The sequence below is a fragment of the Eurosta solidaginis genome, chromosome 4 (assembly GCF_040869045.1).
Source record: "Eurosta solidaginis isolate ZX-2024a chromosome 4, ASM4086904v1, whole genome shotgun sequence".
In the NCBI taxonomy this organism is placed as follows: domain Eukaryota; kingdom Metazoa; phylum Arthropoda; class Insecta; order Diptera; family Tephritidae; genus Eurosta; species Eurosta solidaginis.
Genome location: NC_090322.1, coordinates 149,201,419 through 149,227,300, shown reverse-complemented (window position 1 = coordinate 149,227,300; position 25,882 = coordinate 149,201,419). Strand labels below are relative to the sequence as shown.

Below are 25,882 nucleotides of genomic sequence, written 5' to 3'. Positions count from 1 at the left end.
ACGTGACTTTACTGTATAGTGAAAAATATAATTACTTGCATTTTTTTCTGCGTAAATTTGTGTTTAACATTGTGAATGAAATGTTTCATTCTTTAACTTCGCGTTACATTGCTGCTTGTTATTCAACTAAATTAAGTTTATAAACAAATATGGATGATTTACTATTGATAAAACTGGTGAAACGCAATGAGCTTCTTTATGACAAAAATAACAGGGATTATAAATGTATCGAAAAAAAGGAGGCTGCTTGGAAAAGGATAGGTAAAGAACTCGGAGTAAGCGGTAAGCTAATCTACTCAGCAGCTGGCCATATTTGGCGACTGCATGAACTCGAATACAACATGGATTTATATCCTTGGCTTGATATGCCCCATAATCTTTTGCAGATGAGGATTGTTCGCGACGTTGGTTCGTTTTACGTGGTCGATATACAAGAGAAAGTCGTAGAATAACTGCACTTGCTAATAATGGAATGACAACAACAAGCTTTTGGCCACTATTATATGAATTGGATTTTTTAAAGCCGCACATTGTCCAAAGAAGGTATGTTTGTACGCATTTTTATAGGTGGTTAGGGTTGGTGTTGGAATGACAAAATTACTGCGGTAAAAGTCTAATTGAGGGGTCGACTGCGGTAATTCTATAGGACAGCATGACATTGCTAATACGCGTCCATAAATATAGAGAGACGTGCCAAAAGACGCGCGTTGACCTCGACAACAATAATCCGAAGGCGGAAAAGAAAAATTTTAGGTAGTAGTCTAGTTGAGGTGTCGACTGCTAATACGCGTCCAAAAATATCGAGAGAGGTGTCAAACGACGCGTCTTGACATCAGTATTAATAATCCGAAGGCTAAAAAAATTTTAACTCGTTCAAAAGATATTAACACAAAACCGAAAAATTACCCGCGGGTCCTTCCGAAACCGGGGTTGGTATCCACAGTATTTTTGCGCAGAACACCTTTCTATGTTGGCGGCCTTCGGCCGCGCTTATAAAAAATTACCCTGGCTGGGTCCAACACCGGTTTGGAGACCAAAACTATATCCGCGCAAAACACTTATGTTCACAATTTTTTTTGTAGGTACGCCACATTACAACAACCACATGAAAATCACCAACTTCAACTGCAAATATCTCCGGACAGAGGTAAAATTTTTCTTTTCCGCCTTCGGATTATTGTTATCGAGGTCAATACGCGTCTTTTGAAACCTCTCAATAATTTTAGTAGCGTATTAGCAGTCGACCCCTCAACTAGACTTTTACCATAATCCGAAGGCGGAAAATAAAAATTTTAACTCGTTCAAAAGATATTAACGAAAAACCGAAAAATGACGCGCGGGTACCTCCGAAACTGGGTGTGGTATCCATAGTATTTTTGCGCAGAACACCTTTCTGCTTTGGCGGCCTTCGGCCGCGCTTATAAAAAATTACCCTGGGTGGGTCCAACACCGGTTTGGAGACCAAAACTATATCCGCGCAAAACACTAATGTCACAATTTTTTTTTTGTGGGTACACAACATTACAACAACCACATGAAAATCTTTTCTTTTCCACCTTCGGATTATTGTTATCGAGGTCAATACGCGTCTTTTGACACCTCTCGATAATTTAGGACGCGTATAAGCAGTGTCATGCTGTCGTATAGAATTAACTAAAAGATTACGCTGGGTGGGTGAAACTCCGGTTTGGTGACCAAAACTATATCCGCGCAAAACATTTATGTTCACAATTTTTTTTTTGTGGGCACGCCTACATTACAACAACCACATGGAAATCTCTAACTTTAACTGCAAATATCTCCGGACAGTGATAACATTTTTCTTGTCAAGGTCATCGCGCGTCTTTTGACACCTCTCTCTCAGAAAGATGTTCTGCGCAAAAATACTATGGATCCCACCCCCCTTTTCGGAGGGACCCGTGCGTCATTCTTCGGATTTTCGTTTATATCTTTTGAACGAGTTAAAATTTTTATTTTCCGCCTTCGGATTATTAATACTTGCCAAGATGCGTCGTTTTATACCTCATCCGTGCGTATTAGCAGTCGACCCCTGTCCTACTCGCTTCCCAAGGCAGTCGGTTCTATGTACCGGAGCGACTCGGGATTTTTCCCGACCAAGGACTGTCATTTCAGTGTAACCCCATTTAATTTGTTTCGTCCCTCCCACAAATTGTCATCCTCCCAGCAGCTCCTTGCAGCAGGACTGCTCCATATTCTCTTGCTCCGGGAAGGTATCGAATCCAATCCGGGTCCGTCTCCTGACCTCGGTCCTGAGAAATGGTTTTCTGCATCTGCCGGAAAAGAATCTTTTTAGGACGGTCATACTCTGTTCAGTGTGTCTCGTGTAAGGGATGGTTGCATCGGACAGGTTGTTTTGGGCTTGATCCCAAAACCCGACGTCCACGTAACTTTTATAAATCTTTTGTGGCTCCTTGCTGTTCACGCCCAAGGGCGTCCCGTAGTCTACGTCTAAGCGCCCCCCCATTACCTTCCAGCAGCCCCGCTGCTCAGCAAGCCACAACAAGTACCCGCTGCTGCTCGCGCCTTACGGCGCCAACAACTCAAACAGCTGCTACCACTCATAACTACAATCTTCGTAGTAGAGTCGGAAGCAATGCTGAGCAACAGCCCCTGCCCCCGTCTTCTCCCCCCCTCTTTTCCGGCAGCAATCGTGTAGGTCAGGGAAACAGACTCTTAGTCCCTACCTCCGTTTGCACCGTTTGCCAGCACAGAATATATATGTTTGCGACATCCGCCCAATGCAGCTCCTGCCTCGGGTGGTGCCACTTTCCTAGATGTTCTGGTCTCCGCGACGGCAACCCCTCGGCGGGTTTCATCGCGCCATGTTGCCAGGTCGCAAACCCAAATCATCCGGGTACCCCAATGCTTGCCCAAGGACGCCCAGTCCCAGGGCCACAACAGCAATTGCGTCCTGGCCTTCCTGAACCCAGGCGTAGTCACCCGTCACTTACCCCCAGAGTGGCGACGTCTCCCCTCATGCACTTCAGAATTCTGCAGTTAAACTGTAATGGACTAACTGGGAAGATTACGGAGATAGTCAATTTCATGAAGCGGCACAACATCCGCATTGCTGCGATTCAAGAGACTAAACTCACAGCACGATCTGCATTGCAGTCCTGCTCTGGGTATAATGTCCACAGAAAAGATCGCGAGAGCGGAAATGGAGGCGGCCTCGCGTTTATAATACATCACTCTGTGCAATATCACATATTTGATCCTGGCATCGACCGCAGGGACAACGTCTTAGAACGTCAAGGCCTATCTGTCCGGTCAGGCGATGCAAACCTAGAAATCATCAACATCTACATCCCCCCTGCCACCTGTTGCCCCGGTGGATACCACCCTAATATTAGAGCCTTACTCACTGGAAACAATCGCATTATTTTAGGCGACTTCAATGCCCATCATGATCTATGGCATTCAAATTTGCGGGCGGACAGTAGGGGCGAGATGTTGGCGGATCAAATAGAAGAAACGACGTTCTGCACAATAAACGGAGACGCCCCCACACGTATGGTAGGAAGCTGTCACAGTTCGCCAGATATCTCAATCGTGAGCGCAGAACTCGTAAACTGCGTCAACTGGCAGCCGATGGTATCATTGGCATCCGACCACCTGCCTATACTTGTTTCGCTCGAGCGTACCGCCGACTTCATCGTCACCGAAAAACGCACTTTCATAAACTTTAAAAAAGGAAAGTGGGGAGAATATAAATCCTTTACAGACAACCTCTTTGCTGCCCTCCCTATCCCGACTGATGCCCGCCAAGGGGAGCGTGCCTTTCGCAAGGTCATTGAATCCGCCTCGGCACGTTTCATTCCCGCCGGGAGAATTCCCGAAATCCGGCCCCACTTCCCGGCGGAGGCCGCAAACTTAGCGAGAGAACGTGTACTTATAAGGCAGCTAGATCCAGGCGACCCCCAAATAAGGGATATAAACCAACGCATCAGATTGCTTGTGGATGAACACAAGCGGGCGAAATGGGAGGAGCACCTAAGAGGTTGTAACCTCTCTACCGGTGTGGGTAAACTTTGGTCCACCGTAAAGTCCCTATCGAATCCGACTAAGCACAAAGACAAAGTTTCCATCGCCTTTGGCGACAAAGTGCTGTCGGATGCGAAAAAATGCGCGAGCGCTTTCTGCCGACAATATATAATGCATTCTACGGTCGACAAAGTTAGACGGAGGGCCAACAGACACGCACATAAACACAAATTCAGCGCGTCACCAATCACCATCACCGCTAAAGAGGTTGAGGACGCCTAAACCATCCAAAGCAGTGGGCCCAGACGGCATAGCCATGCCGATGCTTAAAAGCCTAGGGAAAGAGGGTTTCAAATATTTAGCGCAGGTCTTCAACCTGTCTCTTTCCACCTTTGTCATACCCGAGAACTGGAGAATGGCCAAGGTGGTCCCGCTACTAAAGCCTGGTAAACCAGCTAACATAGGAGAGTCGTATCGTCCGATATCTCTCCTATCGCCAGTAGCAAAGACGCTCGAAGCCATTTTGCTCCCTTATTTCCAAGCAAATTTGCAACTAGCCTCCCATCAGCATGGCTTCAGAAAACTCCATAGCACTACCTCCGCGCTAAATGCCATTAGTACCCAGATAAATTGCGGTTTAAATCAAAACCCCCACCATAGAACAGTACTCGTAGCGCTAGACCTATCAAAAGCTTTTGATACGGTCAACCACGGCTCGTTACTGCAAGACCTGGAAGGGTCTACCCTTCCCCCATGTCTTAAAAGGTGGACCGCAAATTATCTGGGTGGTCGGCAGGCATCGGTGCTATTTAGAAACGAAACATCAAAGCCAAGGAGAATTAAACAAGGGGTGCCACAGGGTGGTGTCCTATCCCCACTTTTGTTTAATTTCTACATATCTAAACTACCTTCACCACCGGAAGGAGTCACAATCGTTTCCTACGCCGATGACTGCACAGTAATGGCCACAGGCCCAGGCCCACAGATCGATGAGCTATGCAATAAAATAAACGGCTACCTCCCTGATCTCTCCAGTTTTTTCGCCTCGCGAAACCTGGCATTATCACCGACTAAATCTTCCGCGACCTTATTTACAACATGGACGTCCCAAATGTCGACCATTTTGAACATCCACGTCGATGGCTCTACGCTACCGACTGTCCTACACCCCAAAATCTTGGGTGTGACGTTTGATCAGGATCTACATTTTGGTGAGCACGCAGCCGCAATTGTTCCGAGAATTCAGAGCCGTAACAAAATCCTCAAATCCCTTGCTGGCAGTACCTGGGGAAAAGATAAAGAAACGCTCATGACTACATACAAAGCAATTAGCCAGCCGATTACGTGCTACGCGTCACCCATATGGTCGCCAAGCCTAAAAATTACCCACTGGAAGAAGCTACAGGCCTGCCAAAATACTGCTCTCAGAATTGCCACGGGCTGTCTTCTTATGTCCCCAGAACACCATCTACATAATGAGGCGAGAATACTCCCCATCAGGGAAAGAAACGAGATGCTGACCAAACAGTTCCTGTTGAATACCCAGAAACCTGGGCATCCCAACAGACATCTGATTGACGAGCCAGCACCGCCTAGGGGCTTAAGGAGTCATCTCCGTAAGCATTTTGAGGAAATACGGCATCTGAGAACACAGCCGTATGAAGCGAAAAAACACAAGCAGGTCCTTGGTGAACTCCACAAACAGGCGTCGGACCTTTATGCCGGGAATTGCCCGGTGAACCCAGTACTCAAAGTAAAGTATCCAAAACTTGCGGAAGAGGAACGCATACTCCCCAGGGAAACGCGTGTCACTCTGGCTCAACTTCGTTCTGGATACTGTAACAGGTTAAACTCTTACCTATCCAGAATCAACCCCGACATACAAAATGTATGCCCCGCTTGCAATGTGTCCCCCCACATGACACCAACCATCTCTTTAATTGTAATGTGGAACCAACGCCTCTAACACCCCTTTCCCTATGGTCCACCCCTGTTGAAACAGCAAGTTTCCTTGGACTCCCGTTAGAGGATATTGATGACAGTTTGTGATCGGTCGCGTCTGTTAGGTGGGGCGAAGCACTGCTACAACAACAACAACAACCCCTGTCCTACTCTATTACCCACATTTGAAAGGGGTAAGTAAGTGTTGGTGCTGTAATGACAAAAACGCTGCAAACATTTTGCGAAGCCCAGCAGCAGTAGTGGTAATTGAATTTAGTAAGAGTATAGCAGCGGTCACCTGTAAATATGCATATATAAATATTGTGAGAGGTGTCAAAACACGCGTTTTCGAAAGATATTTACAAAAAACCGAAAAACGACCACGGACGCCTCGGAAAAAAAGATATACGCCGCCGATAAACGCCGCCGCCGCCGCCGATTTTGGTCGTTTTTCGCGCGCCGCCGCCGAGTGCCTAAAATATCGGCGCGGCAGCGGCAGCGGTGTCCGGTGCGTTACTATATTTTCTACTCGTTTAAGACTGTTTAGGTCATTTATTGTTCATGTCGAAAATTGGTCGGATATGGTCGAAAGTGGTATCAACGGATGCGCATCACTTCCAGTTATAAGAAACTAATTGCGAAATTTAACTCTTTCTAACTGTTCAAACGTTTTTTAAAAAACAGGCTTTTTCGATGTAAGCTAAACACCGACTTTGCATCACCCAATTCACAAAGTTATTAAAACAAAACAATAAAAGAATGGTTATATAATAAATTTATATGCTCACTTTGCATATTTTTTTCAAAAAGTTAATAATGAACAATGAATTCAAATAAAATGACCCAAAGCGAACATGTTTTCAAATTGTCAAGTTGTTAAAAAAAGCAAAATACCCAAAAAAGTTGCCGATTTTTAAACAAATTTTATATTGCGATTGGCTGAAAGAGTAAGCGAAATCAGCGATGCAAAATCGTTTAGTAGGTTCTAGGGGCATAAACACTCCTTTGAAATGATTCTTACCTCATACTTAAGTTGAGGATATATGTATTGTTGGCGAAGCTTATCAAATAAGTAACAATTTGTAGTTTTTCTTAAATAAGTGTATTTTGTATAATGTGGTAACACTAACAGTCAATTGTCGAAAAGAATGTTAAGCTAAAAGTTGTAAAATAGGAAATAAAACATTTCATACCATTTCATATCATTTCATCATCAAAGAATGTGTGGATGTTTTTATTTTGCTCCATGTCACGAATCGAAACAACATGTATGTATAAGAAGGGTTTGAAAAGTCACTTGGGCTTACATTCAAACATCTGTTGTGTTAATGTAAATTTTGATTTTCACACTTCATCCTTCAACACCCAAGTCTCCCGGTTTGACATTTCCTAAAGTTGGCGGCCCTATCCAAAACTAGTCCCTTGTAGTGAATCACATTGATTATCCTTCGCAAGAACACCCAAAGCAGTGAAGCAAAAGCTTTTCCAAGACTGTCGAACTAATGACCCTGTGAGCTACTACCCTAATGTAGTGAACAGTCGAACTATTCTGAAAATTGAAGCTACGCGGTCATCCATAATGAGCTCTTGTATCCTAAGGCCGAAAACAGCAGTTAACATCTTTCAACTTAAAATCGGTCGACTTTCATTCTAAAATATCGTTTTCATTTAACGAAGACTATTGAAATCAATGTTGTGAACACAAACGTCTGCAAACTTTGGTATACATTTTAAAAATTTTATCCAGGGTCGCATAGCGCGACAAAAGCATCCGTTGGATAGTCTTCGGAGCTACACCTAGAGCTTCTAGGAAAGTGACGTCGACGAAGGTATGAGTTCGAAGAGTCGCAGTGCTACAGCTTCTGTGCTGGCATATGGTGTGAGTGTCAGGAGGCGTGGTAGCGACTGGTGGTCGGGATTGCTACTGTTCGCACATCCGGAATTGTAGCTCTTAAAATAGCCGAAAAAACTGTGCCACGAGAGTCATGAGTATTAATAGACCGTTAATAGCAACCTTAAGTCACCTTTATGCGTGACCGCCAAGGAGCACGTTGACGTCCACGTAACTTTTATAAATCTTTTGTGGATCCTTGCTGTTCACGCCCAAGGGCGTCCCGTAGTCTACGTCTAAGCGCCCCCCCCCCCCCCCCACTACCTTCCAGCAGCCCCGCTGCTCAGCAAGCCACAACAAGTACCCGCTGCTGCTCGCGCCCCACGGCGCCAACAACTCAAACAGCTGCTACCACTCATAACTACAATCTTCGTTGTAGAGTCGGAAGCAATGCTGAGCAGCAGCCCCTGCCCCCGTCTTCTCCCCCCCTCTTTTCGGCAGCAATCGTGTAGGTCAGGGAAACAGACTCTTAGTCCCTACCTCCGTTTGCACCGTTTGCCAGCACAGAATATATATGTTTGCGACATCCGCCCAATGCAGCTCCTGCCTTGGGTGGTGCCACTTCCCTAGATGTTCTGGCCTCCGCGACGGCAACCCCCGACGGGTTTCATCGCGCCATGTTGCCAGGCCGCAAACCCTAATCATCCGGGAACCCCAATGCTTGCCCAAGGACGCCCAGCCCTAGGGCCACAACAGCAATTGCGTCCTGGCCTTCCTCAACCCAGGCGTAGTCACCCGTCACTTACCCCCAGAGTGGCGACGTCTCCCCTTATGCACTTCAGAATTCTGCAGTTAATCTGTAATGGACTAACTGGGAAGATTACGGATATAGTCGATTTCATGAAGCGGCACAACATCCGCATTGCTGCGATTCAAGAGACTAAACTCACAGCAAGATCTGCATTGCAGACCTGCTCTGGGTATAACGTCCACAGGAAAGACCGCGAAATCGGAAATGGAGGCGGTCTCGCGTTTATCATACACCACTCTGTGCAATATTGTATATTTAATCCTGGCATCGACCGCAGGGACAATGCCTTAGAACGTCAAGGCCTATCTGTCCGGTCAGGCGATGCAAACCTAGAAATCATCAACATCTACATCCCCCCTGCCACCTGTTGCCCCAGTGGGTACCGCCCTAATATCAGGGCCTTACTCACTGGCAACAATCGCATTATCTTAGGCGATTTCAATGCCCACCATGATCTATGGCATTCAAACTTGCGGGCGGACAGTAGGGGTGAGATGTTGGCGGATCAAATAGAAGAAACGACGTTCTGCACAATAAACGGAGACGCCCCCACACGTATGGTAGGAAGCTGTCTCAGCTCGCCAGATATCTCAATCGTGAGTGCAGAACTCGTAAACTGCGTCAACTGGCAGCCGATGGTAACATTGGCATCCGACCACCTGCCCATACTTATTTCGCTTGAGCGTAACGCCGACTTCATCGTCACTGAAAAACGCACTTTCATAAACTTCAAAAAAGGAAAGTGGGAAGAATATAAATCCTTTACAGACAGCCGCCTAGCTGCCCTCCCTATCCCGACTGATGCCCACCAAGGGGAGCGTGCCTTCCGTAAGGTCCTTAAATCCGCCTCGGCATATTTCATTCCCGCCGGGAGAATTCCCGAAATCCGGCCCCACTTCCCGGCGGAGGCCGCAAACTTAGCGAGAGAACGTGACCTTATAAGACAGCTTGACCCAGGCGACCCCCAAATAAGGGATATAAACCAACGCATCAGATTGCTTGTAGATGAACACAAGCGGGCGAAATGGGAGGAGCACCTAAGAGGTTGTAACCTCTCTACCGGTGTGGGTAAACTTTGGTCCACCGTAAAGTCCCTATCGAATCCGACTAAGCACAAAGACAAAGTTTCCATCGCCTTTGGCGACAAAGTGCTGTCGGAAGCGAAAAAATGCGCGAGCGCTTTCTGCCGACAATATATAATGCATCCTACGGTCGACAAAGATAGACGGAGAGCCAATAGACGCGCACATAAACACAAATTCAGCGCGTCACCAATCACCATCACCGCTAAAGAGGTTGAGGACGCCATTGGTCGTGCTAAACCATCCAAAGCAGTGGGCCCAGACGGCATAGCCATGCCGATGCTTAAAAACCTAGGGAAAGAGGGGTTCAAATATTTAGCACATGGCTTCAATCTGTCTCTTTCCACCTTTGTCATACCTGAGAAATGGAAAATGGCCAAGGTGGTCCCGCTACTAAAGCCTGGGAAACCAGCTAACATAGGTGAGTCGTATCGTCCGATATCTCTCCTATCGCCAGTGGCAAAGACACTTGAAGCCATTTTGCTCTCTTATTTCCAAGCAAATTTGCAGCTAGCCCTTCATCAGCATGGCTTCAGAAAACTCCATAGCACTACCACCGCGCTAAATGCCATTAGCACCCAGATAAATTGCGGTTTAAATCAATACCCCCACCATAGAACAATACTCGTAGCGCTAGACCTATCAAAAGCTTTTGATACGGTCAACCATGGCTCGTTACTGCAGGACCTGGAAGGGTCTACCCTTCCCCCATGTATTAAAAGGTGGACCGCAAATTATCTGGGTGGTCGGCAGGCATCGGTGCAATTTAGAAACGAAACATCAAAACCAAGGAGAATTAAACAGGGGGTGCCACAGGGTGGTGTCCTATCCCCACTTTTGTTTAATTTCTACATATCTAAGCTACCTTCACCACCGGAAGGAGTCACAATCGTTTCAACGCCGATGACTGCACAATAATGGCCACAGGCCCAGGCCCAAAGATCGATGCGCTATGCAATAAAATAAACGGCTACCTCCCTGATCTCTCCAGTTTTTGTCGCCTCGCGAAACCTGACATTATCACCGACTAAATCTTCCGCGAGATCTTATTTACACCATGGACGCCCCAAGTGTCGACCATTTTGAACATCCACGTCGATGGCACTACGCTACCGACTGTCCGACACCCCAAAATCTTGGGTGTGACGTTTGATCAGGATCTACATTTTGGTGAGCACGCAGCCGCAATTGTTCCGAGAATTCAGAGCCGTAACAAAATCCTCAAATCCCTCGCTGGCAGTACTTGGGGAAAAGATAAAGAAACGCTCATGACTACATACAAAGCAATTAGCCAGCCGATTACGTGCTACGCGTCACCCATATGGTCGCCAAGCCTAAAAATCACCCACTCGAAGAAACTACAGGCCTGCCAAAATACTGCTCTCAGAATCGCCACGGGCTGTCTTCTTATGTCCCCAGAACACCATCTGCATAATGAGGCGAGAATACTCCCCATCAGGGAGAGAAATGAGATGCTGACCAAACAGTTCCTGTTGAATACCCAGAAACCTGGGCATCCCAACAGACATCTGATTGATGAACCAGCACCGCCTAGGGGCTTAAGGAGTCATCTCCGTAAGCATTTTGAGGAAATACGGCACCTGAGAACCCAGCCGTATGAAGTGAAAAAACACAAGCAGGTCCTTGGTGAACTCCATAAACAGGCGTCGGACCTTTATGCCGGGAATTGCCCGGTGAATCCAGTACTTAACGAAAATTATCCAAAACTTGCGGAAGAGCAACGCATACTCCCCAGGGAAACGCGTGTCACTCTTGCTCAACTTCGTTCTGGATACTGTAACAGGTTAAACTCTTACCTATCCAGAATCAACCCTGACGTACAAAATGTATGCCCCGCTTGCAATGTGTCCCCACATGACACCAACCATCTCTTCAATTGTAATGTGGAACCAACGCCTCTAACACCCCTTTCCTTATGGTCCACCCCTGTTGAAACGGCAGGTTTCCTTGGACTCCCGTTAGAGGATATTGATGACAATTTGTGATCGGTCGCGGCTATTACGTGGGGCGAGCATTGCTACAACAACAACAACAACCGCCAAGGAGCCACAAATGATTTAAAGAAATTGTGTTCGCGACGATTATTAGGAGTTATCCCTAGGTGAAACGACGCTTTGCGCGAGATATACAGACAAAAGTGTGACTATTTTATGTATGTATATCTATTTATTTTCAGCAGACGCAGCAGTACCAATTCCAAAGACCGGGGTTAGGTTCGAAGCCTCTCTGGAGTAAACGAACGAGGGACAATCCCTCTACAAGGAGATACTCCAGAAAATTTTTGAACGGTCTGCGAGATCTTGAGGTATAAACCCCGGATCTTTCCGAAATGGCCAACACGTTGAATTCCTTAAATACATACAAACAAAACCTTTCCTAAATATTATTTTTTTTAAATAGAAAAATCAAGCCACCGGCATATAATAGAGCCTACGCCGCCACCGCCGATAAAGTGATCGGCGTAAACCTCTACTTGGAAACCGAAGGTAGTATTTTTTGGGCAGAGCACCTTTCCGCATTAGCTGCCTTCGGCTTCTAAAAAATTAAGTCCGTGCAAAATTCCCTTGTACAAATTTGTTTTTCCTGTGTAAAAAAATGTCCCCAGCATCAACTGCAAATGTCTCCAGACAGAGTTAAAATTTTTCGGAGTACCGAGTCAATTTTTTAGGCTAAATCGAACACATTGGCCCGTAAGGACCTCACATAGGCTGAATGTGTTTAAGCGATTACCAAAAGTATATTCGACCACCAAACTGAAAACATCTATCATCAACAACTATTTATGACCCAGAACGTTCTCTGTGGTCATGACAAATTAGCCGAGATAGCTGGCCTGGTATCTTAAGATTCTAGGAAAAAGCTCGGTAGATATTGAAATCTTATTTTATTTAATATAAATATATGTAGATCCTACTGGAGTTCGCGTCTCCTATCGTTAACCACTCAATGCAAAAAAAGAAAATTTTACTTCTTTAACATTTTTTTTTAAAAACGAATATTTGGTTTAATATTTTTTGCAAAAATTTTTTTATTTTTTATTGGACTGTAGGGGCCGCCTTGTGTTTCGAGTGAGAGATGAGCCAGCAGAAAATTCTTCCCAATCATTTGTTAGCGAAAATGATGACAATGAGCAACACTATGAATATGTTACCGATAATATCCAATTAAAATATTCAATCGGTCCAATGTCCGACCAAGAAGAAGAAATAATACAAGAAGATATTGAAGCTATTGAACAGTCTGATAGCGAATCTTACTCGCAATACGCTGAAATCAATCCGTTAAAATTGGAAAAGCAACCTAAAGTTTTGCATAAAATAACTCCGAGCTCTACAAGTCGACAAAGAAATACTAGAAAACGACATTATGAATCTGATACTGAAAGTGCAAATGAGCTTACCAGTGCTTTGGAGAGTTTTAAGAAATGGTGTGGTACAAAAAGAAGTCGGCATCGAAATCCAGCTGTGCATGGATTTGGGCAGATGATGGTCGAAACTCTATGTGGAATGAGCGAGCGTAAACAAGCAATGGCTATGCAAAAAGTTACAGAAATCGTAATGACTTTGAAGATGGAGCCAGACTGTGTGTAAGGCTTCTAGCAGTTTTAGCTGTAACATACTTTTAGGCGCAAAATGTGGCGACAGACTACAGTTGATCAAAGTAAGAACCAAGTTTATTATTATTATAATATTAAGATTTATTATAATATTAAGATGTACAGTGATGTAAACATTGTGTGTACGTGTATGCATACACATACACACCATGGTTTTCCATACGAATAAAAGTAAAAATTTATGCGAGTGTATTAGTGTTGTCAAAAATTCTGTTAATGTGTTGGAGTTTCCGTCAGCTCTGTTTAGCAGGGTTATACTTCGCAACCAATAGCGTGCTTAAATCAAACTGATTGCCCATGCCTCAGCTATAAACTCACCAGCTATAAACTACAGATGCACGTTGTTATGGTTACGCATCTTCAGTGGATCAGCAAGGAAGGCAGTCGGCATGATGTAGTGGTGCACAGTGGCTAGTCATGTCGGATGGGTTGGGTTCTTGCCAACCTTGCTGTCCTGCGCCATAAACAGAAAAAGTTCCTATCATGCCTATTCAAAATCAACTGACAAAAAGGGTAGAGACGACTCAAAACGCTCAAATGGACTAAAACAACATCCGGCCGAACCGGATGTCACGGACAGACCGTTAAACATTCAAATTCAAATTCAAAAAAAAATAAACGCAAAAAAAATCACCGAACCGGAAACGACCGGTTGCCAAACTCTGAAAATCAAAAGAACAAAAAAAAAACTGAAAAGTAAAGAAAAGGGGAAAAGGGCCGAATATATAGAGGGGCGCCGCGGGTGTTGTTGCGACGCCCGGTGCATTAACCCACCCTCAAAACCATGGCCACCGACGCACCTAATTTTCGGTGGCCCCTTACCTGATTACCTAGTGCCTTCTAAATGAATCTAGACATCAGCATTCCCATTTTAATAACAAGTTTATTCAATTAATTTCAAAAAAAAAAAAATCAGCGAAAACATATTTATAATTATTACTCAATATCAGGTAAACCTCTAAGATCAAAACTAACTAACGGTCAATCTTACGAAATGAAGATCAAAAGACAAAGAACTTGTTTCATCATCGGTAGTTGATTCGGTTCTATATCTTCCTCACGTCTTTATAGGTGAGAGAAAGGACTTAATCAGAAAAAAAAATTGTATCCAAGGAAAAGGGTTAATAATAAAGAGACAGGTGTGACCCACGAAAATCGTTTAATCTGTCTTGATATTGATTTTGTAAGACAATATTCCTTACAAACGGCCTGGTATAAACCTTGACTAATCTAATTGCCACGATTACGTGTATATACGACAGCAAATACAATATAACTTAACCTATACTAAGGCTTATTACAAAATATGATAAAGGAACCCTAAGGCAAAAGGAAATTTTCCAATCCTATGTATTACCAAAAGTTGTAATTTGCAGTAACGTATATTTATTATTTTCTAACCTTATTCTATCCTACCTTTGTTCATTTTAGTTTATTTTACTCTATTGTAGCTTTATGCGTTTTGAACCTTTAGTTAAATTTTATTGTATCTTATTTGTATTACCACTGTTTATAATCTGTATTATCTTACTAATTTTTCTTCCTTTTATTTTTTTATTTTATTACAGTTGATTTTCGTATAATTTAATCTGTATATAGATGGTTATTGTATATTTAGTTTAACTTTATTGTATTGTATTTTTATTTACTGTTATTTAGTTTAATAGTAATTTTAATTCCATATATTTTCCTCTCCCTCCCTTTACCACCTTCAATCTAGGTAAAGCTTTAATACTAGTTTTCTGTTATATAACTGAAATAAGTTTCATCCATGTTTTGTATATAAATGCTACGAAATATTTCATGTCTAAATAAAAAACGCTAATAGAACATTTCATGCGCGCGAAAGGTCTTACAATTTAATTTATGTACACGTGCATGTATATATCATTGTTTACCCATGTGTATTTCTAAGTCCGTATATACTTATACATGTATAACTATATTCGATACAAGCATGTATTTATCATCGGTTAAACATGGGTATTTCCAAGAATGTATATACTTTACACATGTATAATTATATGAGCCGTTTATTTTGAAAGTGGCATAAGTCATTTCCAACTCATGGTCTTAAATGCATTGTTATTTTTGAACGAATGCATATATAGATGGTTCTACAATTATAAAATAATAATAAGAATTGCATCTTTTGGATATTGGACTAAAAAACTGGAGGCGAAGAGAGATACAAACAAATTGCCACTGAACCTAAACGCCATGAAATGACTTATGCCACTTTCAAAATAAACGGCTCATATTTGATACAAGTATACATGTAGATGCCTGTATGTATGTATTTATCATTACTGCCCTTCAAAAAACGCGAGTACTCTATAAATAATGTAAGTAATACTCCTTTGGGAGTATAGGACTGCTCCAAATCTAATCTGTATTCATACAAAAAATGTGCTCCAATTAACATTGCGATGTCCTAGGAGAGGAGTAGGTGATCCCACTCTCGCTTTGTTTGTGAGTATTCCATAGAGTACATACGTGAGAGTACATTCCAAAGTACTTTCACTGTAGTACTCCATGGAGCACCCACAGAGGATCTTATGCCAAAGTACTAAAGAGGAATTGTGTTGTCGGAAAGAATTATCGGAGTGAATTTAATTTAAAATGAAAGTAAATGAAGAGGGGCAATACAACTTTTATATTTTGTACTACGAATATTCTTATGTTATTTAGCATTTGCGTGAATAAAGAAACTAATGTTTCTCTATACTATAGTATGTATACATAAAACCAGTGCGCTGTTGCATTTTATCAGAGTTGCCAAAGTGAAATTTTATTATCAGTTATTTGTATGCAATATTTTACTTTTGGCAACTCTGTTCGATCGTCATCGTGTTGTGATCACGGTCGTTAAAAAACGAGCAATGATCGGCTGATGGTGGTCCGCAAACGCATTGCAAAGGAGTATTGTTAGAGTACTCCAACATGAAGAAAATGGAACACGTAATCCAACAATTTTTGCAGGGTGGTGTATTTATAAGTACGTATATGCCCATGCACAAATATAACCATACCTAGTACAAGTATATAAGCCGGTATGTACTTATTATTGCTTATGTATTTATAAGTACGTATATGCCCCTACCCATATATAACTATACCTAGTACAAGTATATAAGCAGGTATGTACTTATTTTCTCTCCAAAGATGTGTATTGGAACGGACTCACCCATTAGATGTGGTTCCTGTTGTCGTTGCTAGTAAGTTGTCGTTACCAGTACTGTTGCAGCAGGCCTATGCTTGTCGGCCCTGCTGGTGTTGTTATAAGGTTGATGTTGCAGCAGGCCTATACGAGGCGGCCCTGCTGGTTGTTGTTACCAAAGTTGATGTTGCAGCCGGCCTATATGAAGCGGCTCTGCTGGTTGTTGTTCCTAAGGTTGATGTTGCAGCAGGCCTATATGAGGCGGCCCTGCAGGTTGTTGTTACTAAAGCTGGTGTTGCAGCAGGCCTATATGAGGCGGCCCTGCTGGTTGTTGTTACTAAAGTTGGTAGTGGTGGTACGTCCGGTGGTTTCGTTGGCGCTCTAGCTGGTGGTAGCGCGTTTGGTTGGCTAGCGCTATCGCTGGTGTTTGCGCGCGGTTTATAGTGGCCGTGCACGGCTTTTGCACGCAAGGTGGGCACGACTGGTGGTGGTTGGCTACAGCGTTTGGGTAGGCGCTGTCGATGACGCGCACTGGCGAGGGTGGTTGGCGCAGGTGGTGGTGGTTGCGCTATCGATGTTGAAAATGTAGTGGAATCTGCGTTTGCTTATTGCGCTTGTGAAATTGCAATCATCTCTTTGTGTAACATTTCACTTGCATCGGAGTTTTTAATTTTTGCAACCTGTTTTCCAATTCTCACAGTTGGGTTGTTTTTTCGTTCTAATTCAGCGTCCAAAAAGTTAATTCTATGCCTGTCAGCGAAAAAAACTACAGCAGCTATCACAAACAGCGGTCCGGCGATGGAAATGATAAGTTCCACTGCTAATGGCTCAATTTAAATTTTTTTTCAGGAAAACGTTTCGTTCTCGTCTCACCACAATTTACCATCGCCCAAAAAGAATTTTCTTTTTTCCGGAAGCAGCGTGTTTCCTTTTTTTTTTCCTCTTATCTGTTTGCAAAATGGCTTCACAGTGGCGGTGGCGACATCTAGTGCTCATTTCGTTGAAAATTGCCATGGCACCTTTTTGTTTGCTATCACTAGCCACTAGGTGCGTTCCAAAGGTGACTCTCCCAAATGGACCATAACAACGTTTATAGCTTCTCATATGCGCGTGTATATGTGAGTGATACTTCGACCGATGATTGTATACTTTTTTGAGCATCTCAAATATATGCATGTGTTTGTGCATATGTCTCCGCTTTTTGTATGTACATATCAGTAGACATAATGATTGATTCGTTTATGTAGATACAAATGACTGCTTAGTATCGGCTTAGAGATGGTAGTATGCCTTAGTATTGCTAATATTCGTCACACTGCCCTCCACCTAAGTCTGATCGTCCCGATCAGACAAATTTCCTGATCTAAACGCTGCTAGCATCTCCAAATGAACCACCCTTCCATTGCGTGGTTTCCCAATGGTTTGTATGCGGTAGATGGTATCACTGACCTTCTTCACAACGTTGTACGGGCCTTCCCAACTTCACCAAAATTTGGATGGAACACCTTGCCGCCGGTGAGGGTTGTATAACAGTACCAAATCTCCCTCCCGGAAACCTTCCGACGAACAAAATTGAACTTAGTTAACTAAATCTTGCCACTATGAGCGCTTAAACGGTGCTGAACTGTCATATTTTGTTTAAACGGCAAAAATGAAAGGTTAAACTAACCTAACTAGGCTAATTCATGTGTAGCTGTTAGCGTCACGGAAAAGTTGCTAGTTGAAGTGTCTAGTTCAATGTCCAAATTCCTCCGGTCGTGCATCTATAACCCTAATACATCTTGTAACGTGAAGGAATATTTTACAATGTTGCCCCGGTCGCTGTTGATTACACTGATATAATTATCTGTGGAGATTTTATTGATAATCTCTTATGTAGGGACCCGCCGTTTGTTAGACGATGTTTCAAGTGTTGGTCCTGAAGTGGTTAGATAATGTGTGCGTACAAACCAGGTATGTACACAACTGCTGCCCCAGCCTTCTTGACTATTTCATTGTGTCCGATACGTCTACAGCCATAAAGTTTGACCAATTATCCTTTATCTCAGACCATGATCTAATTTTCTGTTCATTTGATGTAATGTTCGATAACCACAGTAACGTAGCTAGTCCATCCATTTCACCAGATTGTCGTCGATTGGACGTAAATAAACTTTTTGGAAACATTTCCAGCAAAAATGGGCTGCCTGTTGGAGTTCGAGTTCGGTGCACGAAAAGCTGAGATTTTTGAATGAAACTATTTTATACCTCTATACAACTCACGTTCCATCTCGGGTATATAGCAGCAGATCTTCCTCTTGCCCTTGGTTAAATAAATCCGTTGTTGTTGTTGTAGCAGTGCTTCGCCCCACCTAACAGCCGCGACCGATCACAAATTGTCATCAATATCCTCTAACGGGAGTCCAAGGAAACCTTGCTGTTTCAACAGGGGTGGACCATAATGAAAGGGGTGTTAGAGGCGTTGGTTCCACATTACAATTAAAGAAATGGTTGGTGTCATGTGGGGATACATTGCAAGAGGGGCATACATTTTGTATGTCAGGGTTGATTCTGGATAGGTAAGAGTTTAACCTGTTACAGTATCCAGAACGAAGTTGAGCAAGAGTGACACGCGTTTCCCTGGGGAGTATGCGTTCCTCTTCCACATGTTTTGGGGTACTTTTCTTTGAGTACTGGATTCACCGGGCAATTCCCGGCATAAAGGTCCGACGCCTGTTTGTGGAGTTCATCAAGGACCTGCTGTGTTTTTTTGCTTCATACGGCTGGGTTCTCAGGGCCGTATTTTCTCAAAATGCTTACGAAGATCACTCCTTAACCCCCTAGGCGGTGTTGGCTCATCAATCAGATGTCTGTTTGGATGCCCAGTTTCTGGGTATTCAACAGGAACTGTTTGGTTAGCATCTCATTTCTCTCCCTGATGGGGAGTATTCTCGCCTCATTATGTAGATGGAGTTCTGGGGACATAAGTAGACAACCCGTGGCGGTTCTGAGCGCAGCATTTTGGCAGGCCTGTAGCTTCTTCCAGTGGGTAGTTTTTAGGCTTGGCGACCATATAGGGGACGCGTAGCACGCAAACGGTTGGCCAATTGCTTTGTATGTAGTAATGAGCGTTTTTTATTACGGCTCTGGTTTTTCGGAACAATTGGGGCTGCGTGCTCACCAAAATGTAGATCCTGATCAAACGTCACACCCAAGATTTTGGGGTGCAGGACAGTCGGTAGCGTAGTGCCATCGACGTGGATGTTCAAAATGGTCGACATTTGGGACGTCCATGTTGTAAATAAGGTCGCGGAAGATTTAGTCGGTGATAATGTCAGGTTCCGCGAGGCGAAAAAACTGGAGAGATCAAGGAGGTAGCCGTTTATTCTGTTGCAGAGCTCATCGATCTGTGGGCCTGGGCCTGTGGCCATTATTGTGCCGTCATCGGCGTATGAAACGATAGTGACTCCTTCTGGTGGTGAAGGTAGCGTAGATATGTAGAAATTAAACAAAAGTGGGGATAGCACACCCTGTCGCACCCCTTGTTTAATTCTTCTTGGTTTTGATGTTTCGTTTCTAAATTGCACCGATGCCTGCCGACCACCCAGATAATTTGCGGTCCACCTTTTAAGACATGGGGGAAGGGTAGACCCTTCCAGGTCTTGCAGTAACGTGCCATGGTTGACCGTATCAAAAGCTTTTGATAGGTCTAGCGCTACGAGTACTGTTCTATGGTGGGGATTTTGATTTAAACCGCAATTTATCTGGGTGCTGATGGCATTTAGCGCGGTGGTGGTGCTATGGAGTTTTCTGAAGCCATGTCGATGACAGGCTAGCTGGAAATTTGCTTGGAAGTAGGAGCAAAATGGCTTCAAGCGTCTTTGCTACTGGCGATAGGAGAGATATCGGACGATACGACTCTCCTATGTTAGCTGGTTTCCCAGGCTTTAGTAGCGGGACCACCTTGGCCATTTTCCATTTATCGGGTATGACAAATGTGGAAAAAGACAGGTTGAAGACATGTGCTAAGTATTTGAAACCCTCTTTCCCTAGGGTTTTAAGCATCGGCATGGCTATGCCGTCTGGGCCCACTGCTTTGGATGGTTTAGCGTGACCAATGGCATCTTCAACCTCTCTGGCTGTGATGGCAATTGGTGGCGTGCTGAATTTATGTTTATGTGCGTGTCTGTTAGCCCTCCGTCTGTCTTTGTCGACCATAGAATGCGTTACATATTGACGCAGAAAGCGCTCGCGCATTTTTTCGAATCCGACATCACTTTATCGCCGAAGGCGACGGAAACTCTGTCATTGTGCTTAGACGGATTCGATAGGGACTTTTAAAGAAAACCGTCCGTGCTATGATTATGAAGCGCAATAAGCTTTATTCACTCTGGAAAAAAACGAAGCGGCACAAATTGGCGTGCATACAAACTTATACGAAATGAGACCACAGCCTATATAAGGAGAGAAAAATGTAAATATTACAGTAAAATGTCAGCCTATATAAGGAGAGAAAAATGTAAATATTACAGTAAAATGTTGATATATCTTTACCTACTCATGTTTTGTGGCGTAATTTGAAAAACCTTCGCGTGCATGTGAGTGAGAGTTCTGACTGTTCCCTTAATCATGAAGACCATAATGAAGCTTTTGTGAGTCGAGTTAACCCGTCTTGTGTTAATACCTGTTTCATAACCTGTCCTTTATATGTAGTCTAGTGTTGGTAGCCATCTTTCGACAGCTTGACTGTGGATGTGCTCTTTTAGCACTCGATTGCATATTGCTGGGGCATACCTAAGCGTTCTTGGCCAGAAAGAATCTGTCTGGTTGTACCCTGCCTAGCGAGTTCATCTGCAATGCAGTTTCCCTCAATGTCCCTATCTCCCGGGACCCATGTGAGATGTACACGTTTCTATTGGGCCAGCTCTTGAAGAGATTGGCGTCAGTTTTGTGTTAGCTCAGAATTGAACGAGTATGAGCCAAGAGATCTGATGGTAGCCTGGCTGTCGCTGAAAATATAGATTTCTTTGCCGACACTGTGTGTCCGTATCCTGACTGCGGGTTCCGTGATGGCTAAAACTACCGCCTGGAAGACGCTGCAGTTATCCGGTAGTCTGAAGGATAGTTGGAGGTCAATATCCCTTGATTAGATTCCACCTCCAACTCTACCGGTTAGCTAAGAGCCGTCCGTGTGTATGAAAACACTGCCGTCGACAGCAATGCATCTATCCGACTCCGTCCAATCATCCCTACTGGGAATGTTTATCATAAAGTTGGTTTCCGCAACTGTTGTGGTCGCACAGCGATCTGCGCAAGGAGGATGGAAGCTGTATTTGTTTAGTATACTATAGTGCCCTGTGATCTAATTGCTCGAACAGAACAACTCCCTTGAGCGCAGGACTGACGTTTCCGCTGCTCGGTAACCAGCTATATCCAATGGAAGGGTGTCAAGAATAATCTGAGAGCTTCGCTAGGCGTTGTTTTTAGATCATCGCTTATGCTGATCATGGTAGATCTGTGGACTTTACTCAAAAAGTTTCAGTTTGATGCCTTTCTCAAGGCCGGCACACCATTTAATTCTGGTAGGTTTAACGGTGTTTTGTATCGTTTGATATATAGACAAGCTCAACTTTTGCAGAGTTGACGCTGAGACCACATCGGCAAGTCACATAAAGTTTGAGAGAACTTGCCTCTGTAAGCAATTGCTAGGTCATCGGCATATGCCACAATCTTCCTGCAACCCACAGATTTCCCTTTGGGGTACGCGTGCTGACAGCCAGATAAGAGGTGCAAAGTGCAAAACAGTGCAAGTTTTGAATGTTTCACTCAAATAAGTAGACAAATTTTTGTGTCCATCAGCTTTTCAATTTTAGTGATCAATTCGCAGTCCAAAATAAAATGTACTTGGGACGGTTGTCCTGGGCATTTACTTTGTATTGTGATACGAAAGGAAATGCCTCTTAAGGAACAAGATTTTTAGGTAGAATAGAAAAAGTATCGTCTAAAAATTAAACAACCTATTGTAACATATTTAGAGAAATTACGCTTATTCCAAATCTCAAAAACCCACTATTTAATAATGCAAAATAGCCTTTATTAAAGTATTTCACAATAACACTTCTACTGCTCAACAGATAGCGTGCTTAAATCAAACTGATTCGTCGTGCCTCAGCTGCTGCTGCTTTTATACTTTTTGGTTTCCTCGATGACATATTTCTAAGCGTTTCTATTTCTAGAATTTGCTACCAGCTATAAAATTACCAGCTATAAAATAACTACAGATGCACGTTATAGCTTCTCATATGCGCGTGTATATGTGAGTGGTACTTCCACAGATGGTTGCCTACTTTTGGGAGCATCTCAGATATATGCTTGTGTTTATGCGCCTCTCTCCGCTGCTTGTATGGACATATAGGTAGACATAATGATTGATTTGTTGATGTGCATACAAGTCACTGCTTAGTATCGGCTTAGAGATGATAGTATCCCTTAGTGTTGCTAATATTCGTCACACTATTATACATGTATGTATCTACTAGGGCTGTGAACTGCATCCGGATAAACCGGATATTCGAATAACCGGTTAGCTAAGCAACAAATCCCGGCTATCCGGATTCGTAAATGGAAAATCCGGATATCCGTTTATCCGGATACTTGAATATAAAAGTTGAATATCTGCATATCAGAATTGAACGAAGCAAACATCGAAAAATTATTCATAAAATATGTTTTGTAGATTATTAAATTAACGTAAAAAATTAAAAGCTACAATTTTACAACCATCAACATTTTTTTTTTTATTTGTTATTCAGCCCTATTCTTGAATCCATCGCATACTCGATTTTCGTAAATTCTACGAAAGTACGTTTACTGAATCCATCGTAAGTTCGAAATTCGTAGAAAGCCTTCACTGAACACACTCGAACTGTGAAATCGTAGAGTTTCGTACAAATTTTCTACGACGCGTATCAGTTTGCGGGAAAAAGTAAAATCATTAAAAATTCAGAATAAAAAGGGATATTAAACAAATAAAATATAAGTATATTATTAAAAGTGATATGTATACTAATTTAATTACAATCTATTTTTATAATAGGTCAAAGATTGTCACAACAATGTTCCTGCTTACTTGACCTGTTGCAGCAGCACCCTGAAATGGCCCTAGGCTTTACAAAGTGCCTAACGGAGGAGGTTAACAAATTTTGGGAAAATATTGCAAATAGTATTGCGCCACCAACAAAAGACGCTACTATCTGGAAAAAAGTAATGCTTTTGTAATACGTATGCATATCGGCAACTTAGCTTCACAGATTTGGAAGAATGCTTAAAAGAATTAAATTAAAATTAAATTACTAAAATATTTATTTTAATTTTTAAGGGTCTTATAAAACTATAAAACATGATTACACCCTGAAACCTATATTTTTCGTAGAACTCCCTTTTTACGCTACGTTTCTCTTCGTTGGTCATACCTAAGTATATCAATTGTGGACATAGCCGCGTTTGAAAAATTAGTAAGGCATCTTTCAAAACTTTGGAAAATGTGGTCTGACACATCGGAAAGTCAAAATCTTTTCCAACTCCGTGCTGATAGCTACCTTCCGCAAAAAAAAAGTTTTACCGATGCTAAGCGAATTATAGGACTCATTGAACATGACCCACCGAACGGTGTACTTCCTTCATTTATAACACCGAGCACGTAGGTAAACGCAGCCTTGTTTAAGCGGAAAGTTTTTATAAACACAATTTTTTAAAACCTTTATAAGTTCATTAAAACACGGATCCTTTCACATACATAGCCTCTTCTAATTTCAAGACTCCTCGCAATTTTTAAATCACGCCTTTCTTGCTCATTTTCTTCTAACAAAGCTGCAAATGATATGGAATCCGTTTTAAGCACTAAACTTTTTTTTAAATGATATAATGCAATTTTAAACTAAAATTTAAATTTAAATTTTTTATTTACAATTGCTCAGCTGACTTCGAATAACCAAAATTTGACATTATATGTTGGCAGCACTTTTTTCGGTTTCACATGAGTTCAGTGACAGCAAATTCTTCGTATTCGTAACGGAGGGCTGTATTCGTAGATTTTCTACGATGGATTCAAGAATAGGGCTGATTAATGTTAAATAAGTATAGGTATAAGGTACATCAATTTGTTGCTTTCACTGGATATTCAAAAATACGGTTATTAACCGGATCTTCATAAATCCGGATATCCGGATATTTTCACCAACGAATATTAACTGGATATCAATGCCGTTCGGATTTTATCCGTGTCAACGGATATCCGCATTGATATCAGAGATCTGCTTTAAGTACTAATAAAATTAGTGCACTTAGTCATTAGCCAACAAATTGTGTCTAAATGTGTACTTAGTCAAGCACAGACAAATACTATGAGTGATTACCACATAAAATAGAAAATACATACGAGTGCCCCGTAACACATATGTCTCTTACATATATGACATTGTTGAGTATAAACTGATGCCATAGTCGCTTTAACTCAGTAGCACTTTGATTTTGTGTGTAATACACAGTATACTTCGTTTATCATCGGTTTTACTTTGGCGCTGTATTCAGTTTAGTTTCGTGTACATCGTTGTGTTGCCAGCGTCAGAAGACTGATATGACTTTATTCATTTTATTGCACTGTAGTCTTACTTATTCCAATTAGTGTTTTCGTATAACAAAGTTGAATTTCTTGCTCAATAAGTCAATTGAGTACTGAACTGCTTCGTGGCTTATGAGCGGTTATTCATTTTACGAAGCATGACTATGTAAATGTGTGTTAGTGGATATAAGTGCTTGATATTCTTTGTTTGCATACGCACTAATACTCATTTTTCGGTTAGGCCACTAATAACCTTAAAATATGAATAATAGCAGCTCACTGATTGATATCCGAATATTGGAATATGCGGATAGTCCTAACCATAGTATCTATGAATATGTGTACTGCATGCAATTAGTAAATATAACATATGTATTATGCGGATATAAAAGGTATTAGTGCATAACTAAACATACACCGACGATATGCCCTGTGTTCTTGATATATAGTTTTATAATTTAAGATCTCATCTCGAATCTCAGTACTTACATACATTATTTGATAAAATAAATGAAAACTATCATAACACTAAGAGTTCCAACGATTTTTTCTATTACAAAAACCCAGAAGAATTAAACATTCCTACTTTTGTTTAACTTTTGCATATCGAAGCTCCATTCCCCACCAGAGATGTTACAGCAGCAGGTCCCGTACAACCCATTGATGAGCTATGTTATAAAATAAGCAAGTATCTCCTTAGTCTTTCCAGTTTCTTCACATCACACAATTTAGCACTGACACCGACCAAAAACAAAGGAACGCTCATAACTACTTATAAAGCAATTGGCCGGCCGCTTGTATGCTACTCGTGGCCGA

The 25,882-nt window shown here is 42.4% G+C and overlaps 1 protein-coding gene across 2 annotated transcripts; it reads left to right on the top strand.

Moving 5' to 3' along the window:
- On the top strand, positions 1–25,554 carry LOC137250477 (uncharacterized). Of its 2 annotated transcripts, XR_010952982.1 has the most exons (4): positions 1–282; positions 387–543; positions 12,741–13,351; positions 23,543–25,554. XR_010952982.1 is itself a non-coding variant. In XM_067783359.1 (3 exons), the coding sequence occupies exons 1-3, from the start codon at positions 150–152 to the stop codon at positions 13,279–13,281; spliced, it is 831 nt and encodes a 276-aa protein (XP_067639460.1). In that variant the 5' UTR covers positions 1–149; the 3' UTR covers positions 13,282–13,499. The 2 variants fall into 2 exon arrangements, 1 of the variants encoding a protein (XP_067639460.1); XM_067783359.1 differs by lacking the exon at positions 23,543–25,554 and having other exon boundaries at positions 12,741–13,499.
- The last annotated feature ends 328 nt before the right edge of the window (positions 25,555–25,882 follow it).